This window comes from Haliotis rufescens, unplaced genomic scaffold (assembly GCF_023055435.1).
Source record: "Haliotis rufescens isolate VD_foot unplaced genomic scaffold, xgHalRufe1.0.p SCAF_119, whole genome shotgun sequence".
Taxonomy (NCBI): Eukaryota; Metazoa; Mollusca; class Gastropoda; order Lepetellida; family Haliotidae; genus Haliotis; species Haliotis rufescens.
Genome location: NW_025963801.1, coordinates 80,090 through 94,027, shown reverse-complemented (window position 1 = coordinate 94,027; position 13,938 = coordinate 80,090). Strand labels below are relative to the sequence as shown.

The 13,938-nt window shown below is 42.8% G+C and overlaps 1 protein-coding gene across 1 annotated transcript; it reads right to left on the bottom strand.

The window, feature by feature from the left end:
• Window positions 1-273: 273 nt before the first annotated feature.
• Window positions 274-11,781, bottom strand: LOC124119984 (neuronal acetylcholine receptor subunit alpha-7-like). The gene is made up of 4 exons (XM_046482706.2): window positions 11,661-11,781; window positions 10,862-10,995; window positions 3,608-3,762; window positions 274-1,178 (listed from the first exon to the last, which is right to left on the bottom strand). The coding sequence occupies exons 1-4, from the start codon at window positions 11,713-11,715 to the stop codon at window positions 809-811; spliced, it is 714 nt and encodes a 237-aa protein (XP_046338662.2). The 5' UTR covers window positions 11,716-11,781; the 3' UTR covers window positions 274-808.
• Window positions 11,782-13,938: the final 2,157 nt, after the last annotated feature.

Sequence of the window (13,938 nt, the reverse complement as noted above, 5' to 3'; positions counted from 1 at the left end):
GGTAATTGACTCGTACTAAAGCTGCCAGGCCTTGAAGATTGAGATTCCATCATTGAAACGCCTGCTTCATTGCGGAAGCATGTCACTGAACTTTGAATCTGCAATTTGGCTGATTTGGCTGCCAAGCGATCTGCAAAAGCTTTATGCCAAATATAAATATAATGGTTGCAGTTACATTTGGAAAAGGAATACTAGCAAAGGAAAATTTAAATATTAACTCACTCACTCACTCACTCACACTACCAGCCAGAACATACAATTTAATACAGTGGATATGATCAATATTTTATTCTATATTTTAACTACAGATTGATATTGAGCATGTTAATAGTCACCGTTTACTTATAACATCAATACATGTATATGCACTACAAGATAGGGTTGAAATTTAGCTGGTATTTCCAATCTCCTAGCAAGGAAATGCGTGTCACAAGTTCACATCAACATCAAGTTTAAAACTAGATCCTCTGTTGCCATGGCAACGGTTGTGTCATAAACCAAAACTACTGACAAACGAAATAAAAAGTAAAAGAACATATTGCTCATCTTCCGGCAGACTGCATGCGTGTTCTAGTGAATAGAAAGTCTGCCCGGAGAGTGGAAGGTCGGTGTTACGATCCCAAATCACATCATACAAGAATATGTTGTAAATATGATATTACCCTTTAACCCTGCTAAACTGCGGCATGTTATCTCAGTGAGCTAACACTATAAAACTAGCTCCAAGCAGCATAAAACACATAAGTGCAATAATCTTTAACCTCATTTGACCTCCCCTGAAGTCTTCCAGACGACTTGAACTTTGAGATTAGTAAAAAATACTCCACCCGCTGTAGCTCTTTCCTCTCTTCATGAAGGTGATGAAGAAGGTGACGTCCGGGTACGTCCCCAGGCAACATGCATAGTACTTTACATTGCGTTCCACCTTGTGCCCGGTCAAATCCCACTCTGTCCCACCCGGGTTGTAGTCGGAGACGTCTACATCGTTCCATGAAGCAGTGACGGGGTTGAGAAGGAGGCCACTGTATGTCCACGATCCAAATTTGAGTCTGCAGGTGACAGTGCCGTCGGTAGTGTAGTTGCTGACGTCACAACGTGTCTTGAGAGTGGTGGGGGGCACATGCATGACAGTTCCGGTACTTTCCACAACAGCCAGGACTTCACGAGAACTTGTGTGTCTGGTGACAAAGTGGTAACACATAATGAGTTAAATAATATATCTGATGGAATATTATGTAAATGTAAAAGTATCTACACAGAATATGCGTGAACACAATCAAATGAAATTAGACACAGTGATCGACAAAGGCAGTGTCGTCATTGTCAGCATTAGTTCAGTTCAGTCATTGCACATATGTAGCCACAAGGGGGCGTCATGGTCAGTACCTGGTCACACCATATCTTGCAGCCGTCACTGCTCGACACCTCCTTGGCACAGATTGCACAAGTCGTCGGATTGTTTCGTGGGGAATTCTTCGCCATTTCTCCTGTAAGGCGTTGGCGAGTTGTGCCAGTGTGTGGGGACGCTGGTGACGTTGACGGACGCGTCGATCAAGTTCGTCCCACAAATGTTCATTTGGGTTGAGATCAGGCGATTTGGACGACCATGGAAGGACACTGATGTTCTCATTAACAAGGAAATTATCTGTTGCGCGTGCTGTGTGGGACCGAGTGTTGTCATGCTGGAACAGCTCCCTCTGGCGGTCCAAAGTTGGGAGGAGGTGAGGACGCAGAATTTGGTCTATGTATCGGTTTGCTGTAAGATTGCCCTGGACAACCACTAACTGTGATCTACCCGTGTCGGATATGGCTCCCAAAACCATGACACCCCCTCCACCAATTAGGTCCACTTGTCGAACGCAGTTCGGCGCAAAACGTTCATGTCGACGTTGGTCTTCCATCCCGTCGTTGAAGAAGAATACGTGACTCATCGCTGAACCAAACGCGTCGCCAGTTCCTAAGATTCCATGTCTGTACTCGTTGACGGTGTAGACGTCGCAAGACAGGTCCAACTTTTGGTCGTCTCGCTCGAATTCCCACTTCCCTCAGACGATTTCTGATGGTTTGTTCGGAAATTCTTCGCATACCAGTCACTTGTCATGCAGTGTCCGTTGCCGTAGCAAATCGATTCCGAAGGTGATGCAACCGGATGTACCGATCCTGAGCAGGGGTGGTCACTCTTGGTCTTCCACTTCTGGGATGATCTTGAGTCGAATTAGTGCGGGTATATCGATCCCCTATTCGAGATATGGTGCTTTGGTGAACGTTGAAGTGTCTTGCAACGGCAGACTGGGACTCCCCTGCTTCCAAACGTCCAATGGCGATATTTCGGTCAGATGTAGTTAATCTTGGCATTTTTCGATCTCCGTTCACGTCAGAAAATTCGAAATGAACTGATGAATTTTGTACGGTCTTTTATAGTCAGTGTCTCTACTCTTGTTTCCAACATTTTGCACGTGCATTGTGCTGAAAACTTTTTCTGAAAGCAATGTCCTTGTATCCTTTCCATTTTTGCTGATAAACGTTTACAAAATACATTTTGAGATGTGTTTACGCGCAATGCACAACAAACATGACATGATTAACGGGATTATGACGATTGCTAAGAAAAAAAATCTAATTGGAATTCTCAAAACACCTATGCGTTTCTTTTTTTGAAGAGTGAACATGCAGCTGTGTCCAATAACAATAGATAATTTGAAGTTTACACGATATACGGCTTTTCAACTGGACGAGAGGTCGGTCACATGACCGCGAAATTGATGTTTTTTTCTCGAGACCGTGTTCTGGGAATGACGTTAACACTGACGGAATACTTCCATATTCCTGGGGAAACCCGTGCGAAATCCCTAGCACGAAAACATACAGAAGCGTTCTTTCTGATCATTTAGAACCTTTATTCTTGGTCTCGGCGTTTCAGTATACATTGAGAAATGTCAGAGTGCGTGACTGTATGATTGTTCACGAATATCCTCGCTACGGCCCATCCTAATAAACAAACGAAGAAGTGCACATCTAAACTATCGTAGTATCGACTCGATCCGTGTCTAGGCTGACACTGACCGTCTACAGCAATCCATGAATTTACCTTAGTGTCTGTTTGACGCATCTTTATTCACCCTTCAGTGATCGGCCAGTTGATCAATGATGACTAACACATGTAACCGCCACAGGTTCATTAACAACTTCGGAAATCTCCCCCGTCAGGTTTATCGTGTCGGCCATTTTGACGTCTTGTACTTGATGTAAATGTATTACGACGCGCTGTCATTGGGACTGACTTGAGGGGTAGTTCTTTACAGAACTTTCTCATCTCATGAGGATATGATTTGAACACATGTGCTGCGTAAGATGTTTCTGAAGAGCAAGTTGTGCATCCATACGCCCATGCCACCTCTCTTTTTAATTGAGGAACTATTTTACTCCGCGATATAGCTGGTTGTTGTATGTCTGTCAGTGTAAACATGAAGTAACTTCCGACGTTCATACAGTTTGGCCCTCACTCTATGAAGGTTCATACTCCAATGAACTCACTCAAAGTGAAAGTCAATTCTTAATCATATGAAAGTCATCACTTAAACATGTAAACAAATGCAAGCATACTCACCCGTTGTATAGCGTTACATCCGGGTTCCAGATCTTGGATGCTGGAATACGGATCATGCTTGTTTCGTTTAAAGTTGTGCCGTTCCATGACAGTCTTGGGTCTGTCCATTCGTAGGACATCCACACCTCGAACTCAGAATAACCGGACTTGGAGTCCTGTTACAAGAAGAAAATTGAGTTCACTATGTGCTATGTCACTATGTCACACAGTTAGTGGTCGTGTTGCACGGGCGACCAGATTGACTTCACCTATAATGTTAGCACATTGCGGCTTCAGGAGTAATTAGAGTTAAAAAAGTGAAACTGGAGGTGAAGTAGTATTGGTAGTGAACGTGAGGGTATTGTAGTATTGGTAGTGCGCGTGGGGGTACTGTAGTGTTTGCAGTAAACATGGAGGTACTGTAGTGTTGGTAGTGAACATGGAGGCACAGTAGTGTTGGTAGTGAACATGGAGGAACAGTAGTGTTGGTAGTGAACATGGAGGTACAGTAGTGTTGGTAGTGAACATGGAGGTACAGTAGTGTTGGTAGTGAACAAGGAGGAACAGTAGTGTTGGTAGTGAACATAGAGGCACTGTAGTGTTGGCACTGAACTTGGGGGTACAGTAGTATTGGTAGTGAACATGGAGGTACAGTAGAATGGGTAGTGAACGTTGGGGTCCAGTAGTGTTGTAGTGAAAATGGAGGCATTGTAGTGTTGGAAGTGAGCATGGAGGCACCTTAGTGTTGGTAGTGAACATGAAGGAACAGTAGTGTTGGAAGTGAACATGGAGGTACAGTAGTGTTGGTAGTGAACATGGAGGTACTGTAGTGTTGGTAGTGAAAATGGAGGCACCGTAGTGTTGGTAGTGAACATGGAGGTACTGTAGTGTTGGTAGTGAAAATGGAGGCACCGTAGTGTTGGTAGTGAACATGGAGGTACTATAGTGTTGGTAGTGAACATGGAGGCACTGTAGTGTTGGTAGTGAACATGAAGGTACTGTAGTGTTGGTAGTGAACATGGAGGCACTGTAGTGTTGGTAGTGAACATGGAGGTACTGTAGTGTTGGTAGTGAAAATGGATGCACTGTAGTGTTGGCAGTGAACATGGAGGTACAGTAGTGTTGGTAGTGAACATGGAGGCACTGTAGTGTTGGTAGTGAACATGAAGGTACTGTAGTGTTGGTAGTGAACATGGATGCACTGTAGTGTTGGTAGTGAACATTGAGGCACCTTAGTGTTGGTAGTGAAGATGGAGGTACAGTAGTGTTGGTAGTGAACATGGAGGAAGAGTAGTGTTGGTAGTGAACATGAAGGTACTGTAGTGTTGGTAGTGAAAATGGAGGCACCGTAGTGTTGGCAGTGAACATGGAGGTACTGTAGTGTTGGTAGTGAACATGGAGGCACTGTAGTGTTGGTAGTGAACATGAAGGTACTGTAGTGTTGGTAGTGAACATGGAGGTACTGTAGTGTTGGTAGTGAACATGGAGGCACTGTAGTGTTGGTAGTGAACATGAAGGTACTATAGTGTTGGTAGTGAAAATGGAGGTACTGTAGTGTTGGTAGTGAACATGGAGGCACTGTAGTGTTGGTAGTGAACATGAAGGTACTGTAGTGTTGGCAGTGAACATGGAGGCACTGTAGTGTTGGTAGCGAACGTGGAGGTACAGTAGTGTTGGTAGTGAACATGGAGGCACTGTAGTGTTGGTAGTGAACATGGATGCACAGCAGTGTTGGTAGTGAACATAGAGGCACAGTAGTGTTGGTAGTGAACATGGAGGCACTGTAGTGTTGGTAGTGAACATGGAGGCACCTTAGTGTTGGTAGTGAAGATGGAGGTACAGTAGTGTTGGTAGCGAACGTGGAGGTACCGTAGTGTTGGTAGTGAACGTGGAGGTGCTGTGGTATTGATTGTGAACGTGGGGATACAGCAGTATTCGTAGTGAACGTGGAGGTACATTAGTGTTGAAAGTGAACCTGGAGGTGAAGTAGTATTCGTAGTGAACGTGAGGGTATTGTAAGCATTGGTAGTGCACGTGGGGGTTCTGTAGTATTGGTAGTGAACATGGAGGTACTGTAGTATTGGCAGTGAAGGTTGGGGTACTTTGGTATTGGTAGTGAACGTGGAGGTACTGTGGTATTGACAATGAAAATTGAAGTAGTGTAGTGTTTAATGTAAACGTGGTATAGTGGTATTGGGAATCAGGATTCTGGTGCAAAGGTATTGGGGGTCAGTATTCTGGTGCAACAGTATTGGGGTCAGTATTCTGGTGCAGCAGTATTGGGAGTCAGTGTAAAGGTGCAACAGTATTGGGTATCAGTGTTGAGGTGCAGCAGTATTGGGTGTCAGTGTTAAGTTGCAGCAGTATTTGGAGTTACTGTTAAGTTGCAACAGTATTGGGAGTCATTGCTGAGGTGCAGCAGTATTGGGAGTCAGTGTTAAGATGCGGAAGTGTTGGGAGTCAGTGTTAAGGTGCAACAGAATCGGGAGTCAGTGTTAAGGTACAGCAGTATTGGGAGTCAGTGTTAAGGTGCAACAGAATCGGGAGTCAGTATTAAGGTGCAGCAGTATTGGGAGTCAGTGTTAAGGTGCAGCAGTATTGGGTATCAGTGTTGAGGTGCAGCAGTATTGGGAGTCAGTGTTAAGGTGCAGCAGTATTGGGTGTCAGTGTTAAGTTGCAACAGTATTGGGTATCAGTGTTGAGGTGCAGCAGTATTGGGAGTCAGTGTTAAGTTGCAGCAGTATTGGGAGTCAGTGTTAAGGTGCAGCAGTATTGGGTATCAGTGTTGAGGTGCAGCAGTATTGGGTGTCAGTGTTAAGTTGCAGCAGTATTTGGAGTCAGTGTTAAGTTGCAACAGTATTGGGAGTCATTGCTGAGGTGCAGCAGTATTGGGAGTCAGTGTTAAGATGCGGAAGTGTTGGGAGTCAGTGTTAAGGTGCAACAGAATCGGGAGTCAGTGTTAAGGTGCAGCAGTATTGGGAGTCAGTGTTAAGGTGCAACAGTATTGGGAGTCAGTGTTAAGGTGCAACAGAATCGGGAGTCAGTGTTAAGGTACAGCAGTATTGGGAGTCAGTGTTAAGGTGCAGCAGTATTGGGTATCAGTGTTGAGGTGCAGCAGTATTGGGTGTCAGTGTTAAGTTGCAGCAGTATTTGGAGTTAGTGTTAAGTTGCAACAGTATTGGGAGTCATTGCTGAGGTGCAGCAGTATTGGGAGTCAGTGTTAAGATGCGGAAGTGTTGGGAATCAGTGTTAAGGTGCAACAGAATCGGGAGTCAGTGTTAAGGTGCAGCAGTATTGGGAGTCAGTGTTAAGGTGCATTAGTATTGGGTATCAGTGTTGAGGTGCAGCAGTATTGGGTGTCAGTGTTAAGTTGCAGCAGTATTTGGAGTTAGTGTTAAGTTGCAACAGTATTGGGAGTCATTGCTGAGGTGCAGCAGTATTGGGAGTCAGTGTTAAGATGCGGAAGTGTTGGGAATCAGTGTTAAGGTGCAACAGAATCGGGAGTCAGTGTTAAGGTGCAGCAGTATTGGGAGTCAGTGTTAAGGTGCATTAGTATTGGGTATCAGTGTTGAGGTGCAGCAGTATTGGGTGTCAGTGTTAAGTTGCAGCAGTATTTGGAGTTAGTGTTAAGTTGCAACAGTATTGGGAGTCATTGCTGAGGTGCAGCAGTATTGGGAGTCAGTGTTAAGATGCGGAAGTGTTGGGAGTCAGTGTTAAGGTACAGCAGTATTGGGAGTCAGTGTTAAGGTGCAGCAGTATTGGGAGTCAGTGTTAAGGTGCAGCAGTATTGGGAGTCAGTGTTAAGGTGCAGCAGTATTGGGAGTCAGTGTTAAGGTGCAGCAGTATTGGGAGTCAGTGTTAAGGTACAGCAGTATTGGGAGTCAGTGTTAAGGTACAGCAGTATTGGGAGTCAGTGTTAAGGTGCAGCAGTATTGGGAGTCAGTGTTAAGGTGCAGCAGTATTGGGAGTCAGTGTTAAGTTGCAACAGTATTGGGAGTCAGTGTTAAGGTGCAGCAGTATTGGGAGTCAGTGTTAAGTTGCAACAGTATTGGGAGTCAGTGTTAAGGTGCAGCAGTATTGGGTGTCAGTGTTAAGTTGCAACAGTATTGGGAGTCATTGTTAAGGTGCAGCAGTATTGGGAGTCAGTGTTAAGGTGCAGCAGTATTGGGAGTCAGTGTTAAGGTACAGCAGTATTGGGAGTCAGTGTTAAGGTACAGCAGTATTGGGAGTCAGTGTTAAGGTACAGCAGTATTGGGAGTCAGTGTTAAGGTGCAGCAGTATTGGGAGTCAGTGTTAAGGTACAGCAGTATTGGGAGTCAGTGTTAAGGTACAGCAGTATTGGGAGTCAGTGTTAAGATGCGGAAGTGTTGGGAGTCAGTGTTAAGGTACAGCAGTATTGGGAGTCAGTGTTAAGGTACAGCAGTATTGGGAGTCAGTGTTAAGGTACAGCAGTATTGGGAGTCAGTGTTAAGGTACAGCAGTATTGGGAGTCAGTGTTAAGGTACAGCAGTAATGGGAGTCAGTGTTAAGGTACAGCAGTATTGGGAGTCAGTGTTAAGGTGCAACAGTATTGGGAGTCAGTGTTAAGGTACAGCAGTATTTGGAGTTAGTGTTAAGGTACAGCAGTATTGGGAGTCAGTGTTAAGGTACAGCAGTATTGGGAGTCAGTGTTAAGGTGCAGCAGTATTGGGAGTCAGTGTTAAGGTACAGCAGTATTGGGAGTCAGTGTTAAGGTACAGCAGTATTGGGAGTCAGTGTTAAGGTACAGCAGTATTGGGAGTCAGTGTTAAGGTACAGCAGTATTGGGAGTTAGTGTTAAGGTACAGCAGTATTGGGAGTCAGTGTTAAGGTATCAACATGATTGGGAGTCAGTGTTCAGGTGTAGTGGTATTGGAAGTCAGTGTTCGGGTGCGACGAACACAAAACAGCATATACGAGTAGTCACTCCAGCTTGATAGCGCTGTAAGAATCGACATAGAAATGTCGCTAAATGCAATAAGTCAGTTGTTATAACATAAGTTGTTATCCTTAAAGTTGAATGTTTTCTTATTGTAAGGACAAAGTCATCAAATATGTCCATTTGGGGTCTTTAAAAGCGGGATCGGTAGTTCAAAAGGGTGGTTACAGTATATCTACCGACCGCACGGCACGTCACTGTTTTAGTATGAGAAACTTGGGGACCGACCAGTCAGGCTTTGGGGGACATGCCAGGAGACACGTCAAGTTAAATAGGGATGTGATTCTAGGGCAAATATGAAGAAAGGATAGGACACATTAAAAGGCGATACGGACAAAGCTACTTTTGATTTAATTAAATGTTTTTGTTCGTAGTTGGGAGTGGTGACGAAAGTGATCTGATGAAATAGAACACTGCCGTTAAGTCAAGCGATTCATTTTGTAAGCTGAAAAAAGCCTCGAGGTAATTTGTATAGTTTGAATACAGCGAGGTGGTCCATACCCTCTACCTTTATTTGTTATATCAAGTATTGGGTGTTTAAAGATGGTCCTTCTTTGGGATCTGGTGGTAGAATGTGCATGTCATTCTTCAAATTTGCACTCTTACGGCGCTGATGACCCCAGGTGCAATATTTGTACAGCAATGAATAAAAACGTTAATGCATTATGGTGAGTGGGTGAGTTTGGTTTAACGCCGCTTTTAACAGTATTCCAGTAATACGAGGCCCTCGTAAAGGCCCTGGCTGCTGTTGATTTACATCGACGATTAAAAACATTATGTCTCCAAACGTTGCTGACATTACTTCATTCTAATAACTTCATACCTAATTGCCTCAATGGAACTGCCAATTGGGCCCATTTGGCGTTGTTAGTTCCCAGCAACGGAAAGTTCAAGTGAGCTAGTTTCGACATCTGCTTAATCGTAGTTTGATTTGACCGATGACCCCTTTATGGCTTTTGATATTCACGTATGCCGGTTTGCCACGTAACACTAGCATTTCACATATAAAGAGTGTGTATGTGTTTCCAGACAAAAATGTCCATAGAATTCCAATCGTATTTCAAATATAGCTTTCGCCACGGTCATATTGAAATTATCACTCAGTTCTGTTGTATCTAAACTTCAGAACTTCGTGTTGCATGTTCTAGTTTACCGTTTCTTTATAATCTTCAAAATCCAGAATAGAAATAATCAAGAATTCATGTGAGCTACCGTGTGCTGTGTCTTTGATGTTTCATTCTGAAACTTATTGACACGTTATATAAACACCTGCTTATGATATAAGGAAGAGAATTTATGGATGTCAACTTCTTTATTATGAGGAACACAACGTTTCGGAGTATGTGCTTACTCCTTCATCAGGTGAATAAATGCTATGAGGCAGAGAACATATTTATGTACCTGTACGAACAACAAACGTAATAAGATAACAAAGGTGGAAACGTAACAAGGGAAGCCAACAGATATTTGGCGCTGAAAGGTGATTAGCAAACAAACAAATGGAAGACAACACCAACACATAAGCGCTGAGAGAAAGCATATACTCCGAAACGCTGTTTTTCATAATAAAGAAGTTGACCTTATATATAGGGGCACGGGTGGCCCATTCATCTAAGGCGCCGGGATTCGCTGTGTAGAGTTGCGTCCCCTCGGCCCGCCAGAAACCTATGATTGTAGGTTCGAACCAGGTTCGCCGCGATTATGTTCCTTGGTTTGTTTTCACAATACTTGTGCTCGTGGGTTTCACCAAAGTGGTAAACGTCTGAGACCTGCATCACTTAGGGCTCCCACATTAAGCTGACACGCCGCGACACAACTGGAATACTGTTAAAAGCGGCGTTAAACTCAAGACAATACACTGCGATATTCGGGTATTTGGGATTTCAACCCCGATACTTTGTTAGTGTATGAGTGTACCAGTGATGTCAGCTGTATAAGCGACATCCCTGTGGATACATTGACTGCATGGCTGGCCGATGGTACTTACAACATGTACTAGTGATGTTAGCTGTATAAGCGACATCCCTATGGATACATTGACTGACTGGCTGATGGTACTTACCAGTGATGTCAGCTGTATAAGCGACATCCCTGTGGATACATTGACTGGCCGATGGTACTTACCAGTGATGTTAGCTGTATAAGCGACATCCCTATGGATACATTGACTGGCTGATGGTACTTACCAGTGATGTTAGCTGTATAAGCGACATCCCTATGGATACATTGACTGACTGGCTGATGGTACTTACCAGGGATGTTAGCTGTATAAGCGACATCCCTATGGCTACATTGACTGGCTGGCCGATGGTACTTACCAGTGATGTCAGCTGTATAAGCGACATCCCTATGGATACATTGACTGGCTTGTCCAATGTACTGACAGGGATGGTGGTGTTAGCAGCTTTGTCGATGACGTATTTGTACAGAGCATCAAATAGCTGACACTGAGCTGAAGTAATGAAGGGTATCAACTTTGATCAAACTGTATAACAGGATGCGCTGCATGGCCGACAGTCTAACGACGTTGTGACTAACATATTGTCCTGCGGTGACCATGTTGTAACCTTAACATGTACTTCAATGTCGAGCGAAAATAGTTTGTTTCCTTTGACGCTTGGAAAACACATTTGCACTATCCAAAACCAGTTTCTCCCACATCAATACAATAATGTAAATTTCCATTTGGAAGTTTGGAGCGAATTTAACATATTGTGTTAGGTATTGATTTGAGTCCAGAGTAATATGCATGTTATAAACTGAGTTGTGGAAACTATATATATATATATATAATATCGTGGTGCAACTGAACAAAATTATAGAGAATCATTTCGATTTCCTAATTTACACCCCATAGATTTGTTGAAGTAAATATGCATGACATTTACTGTAAAATGAAGTACACAAGTGTTGTTACATCTGACATGCATATATAATACTGGCAAATTAAACACAAAATTGACTCAGGGGTAGTCATAAAGTAACCCTGTGAAAGGCAGGGAAAAAATCCCAATACATGCATATTGAAGAGACGAATCGCACTAACGCACTGGCACCAGAGACAAACATAACACCACCCGTGCAAGTATATGTAAGTTGTTTATGGATAACACTTACCAACAGCACATATTGCCAGGACCCCAACAAACGTTCCCGTGGACATCGTGTGCATCTATGTGAATGGAGGTCTGCCTGTTTGTAAGCGCTGCTCCAGTTGCGGAATATATTGTCGACTTTGCAATACATAATGACGATGATTGTTTCCTGTGTTTGTTTCATGACAAAGGTCATGGTCACGTACTTTACATAATAAGGTTTGCTTTGGAGGCTGACACGAATACCATGACTAACCTGGAAATTGTTAGAAGTAAAAAAAACATTCATTCCAATGAAATTATCTCGTACTGGCTCTGTCTGGCCCATGTTATAAGGTGTTTTGCTAATTGACCATGCTATCACTTGGGTTAGTTCAATCCTTCGTTTCCCGTTACGATATTAACCCAACTTGTTTGCCCATGTTTGTGATGAAAGCCTTCTACCATGGTCAGGTTACAATGACGTTTGACATTTATGATCCTACTGAAAGAGAAATGTTTATACACTGAGATGAAGGCACCTGAACATATTATGTAACAGCCATACGCAGTGTAAACAAATATGTCAACAGTCCATAAACTATTAATGATTCCGAAATGTATACAGATTTTAAATGTCAAAAATTATCATCTCATTTAAAAGCATGGGCTGCATTGTGTATATATTTCATACATTGAATCTTAGCATGCACATGGGTTAGAAAAATGAATATGAAAGATGTCTCATCAATCACGACAGTTTTTGATTGACATAATAGACATACCATGTTTCATTGCCTAACCATCTTCCTCTTTCTATTGTTACCATGTGATTTTCAAAATGAAACGCAGCAGTAAACCCAAAAATCGTAAGTTTAGGTTTACCGTACAAAAAGGCAATCCAATGGATAAAGACATGAGCGGTAATCGGTAACTTTGACGTAAGTGCACTTAAGTATTTATAATACTGTCACTGTTGATTGTCTTGAAAGAGACCTGCCCCCGTGCTTGAATCTAGAATAGTGCTAGAAAGTTAGTTGTTAACGGTACAAATAGGTATACAATCCGCGCTTGGTAAGTAGATGAGCAACAAGTTCTCGAATCGCCAACAAGAAAGGACGCATCTAAATCAGTAAGATAGCAATAATAAGTTGATGTATTGAATACTTTCATGAAAGGTAAAGAAGATGTTCAAATCAATTAGTCACGTCCATTGATGTTCACAAAGATAGGATCTATGCAGTACCTCTTGGAGCAAATGCAGGTTCCAAAGGTGTTCAGTCTCTGCATGACCCCCATTTCAGCTTCCGCGTGTAACAGTACCAAATAAATATAAGTAGAGCCAGTAATATTAACACAAGGATGACAATTCCGACGATTCCAGCTCCATCCATGTTATTTGCTCGTGAGTCCTAGTATCTGAAAAACAATGACTCAGTCATAAGTATAAATCAATGTTGATTTCTACCCATAAAGTATATTGGACTATTTTCTGTGTATTGTATTTAACGTCACCCATTGCAACCTAAGACCACGATTTTGGTTATGATGGATGGTAAATACGTAAAAGGGTAACTTTGCGCATGCAATCAAGTTACTTCCAGAAAGACACACATAAGTAATCAAGGGTCGCTTGATAAGTAGAGCCAGTAATATTAACACAAGGATGACAATCCCGACGATTCCAGCTCCATCCATGTTATTTGCTCGTGAGTTCTAGTATCTGAAAAAAAATGACTCCGTCGTCATGTATGTATGTATGTATGTATCTGTAGTATAATACAGCAGACTAGGTCTTAAGCAACCCATCTTGCCGTAAAAGGCGACTTTGCTTGTCGTAACAGGCAACTAACGGGATCGGGTGGACAGGCTCACTGGCATGTCATCGCATCCCAATTGCGTAGATCGATGCTCATGATGTCAATCACTGGATTGTCTGGTCCAGACTCACTTTTTTACAGACCGCCGTCATAAAACTGGAATATTGCTGAGTGCGGCGTTAAACAACAACCAACAAAAACTAAGCACGTGATTACTAGGGTGACGGCCACAATCTATAGCTCAATGTAAGAACAATACCAAATATGATATCATGATTGTATCCAAGACAGCAAACACACAATCCTGCTCACTTGAACGTATTTATCATATCAAATATTCCATAATATAATTTTGTAAAATATGCCGGAAAGTTGGCAAAATCTAATAACTGTTCAAAATGCGCAAAGACCTTGTAGTAATGTGAGGTGAAATTGGGCTTAACGTCGCGTCCAAGATTATTGCACTTATATAGCGACGTGCATGCACGTGTATGTGTGTGT

Excerpts from the sequence above, each read along its gene's own strand:
- LOC124119984 (XM_046482706.2), bottom strand. The coding sequence starts at position 11,715 with ATGCACACGATGTCCACGGGAACGTTTGTTGGGGTCCTGGCAATATGT. Across the intron at positions 10,996-11,660 it reads CCTGGCAATATGTGCTGTTG|CTCAGTGTCAGCTATTTGAT; the intron begins GTAAGTGTTATC and ends TCATTACTTCAG. Across the intron at positions 1,179-3,607 it reads GATGTAACGCTATACAACGG|ACACACAAGTTCTCGTGAAG; the intron begins GTGAGTATGCTT and ends CTTTGTCACCAG.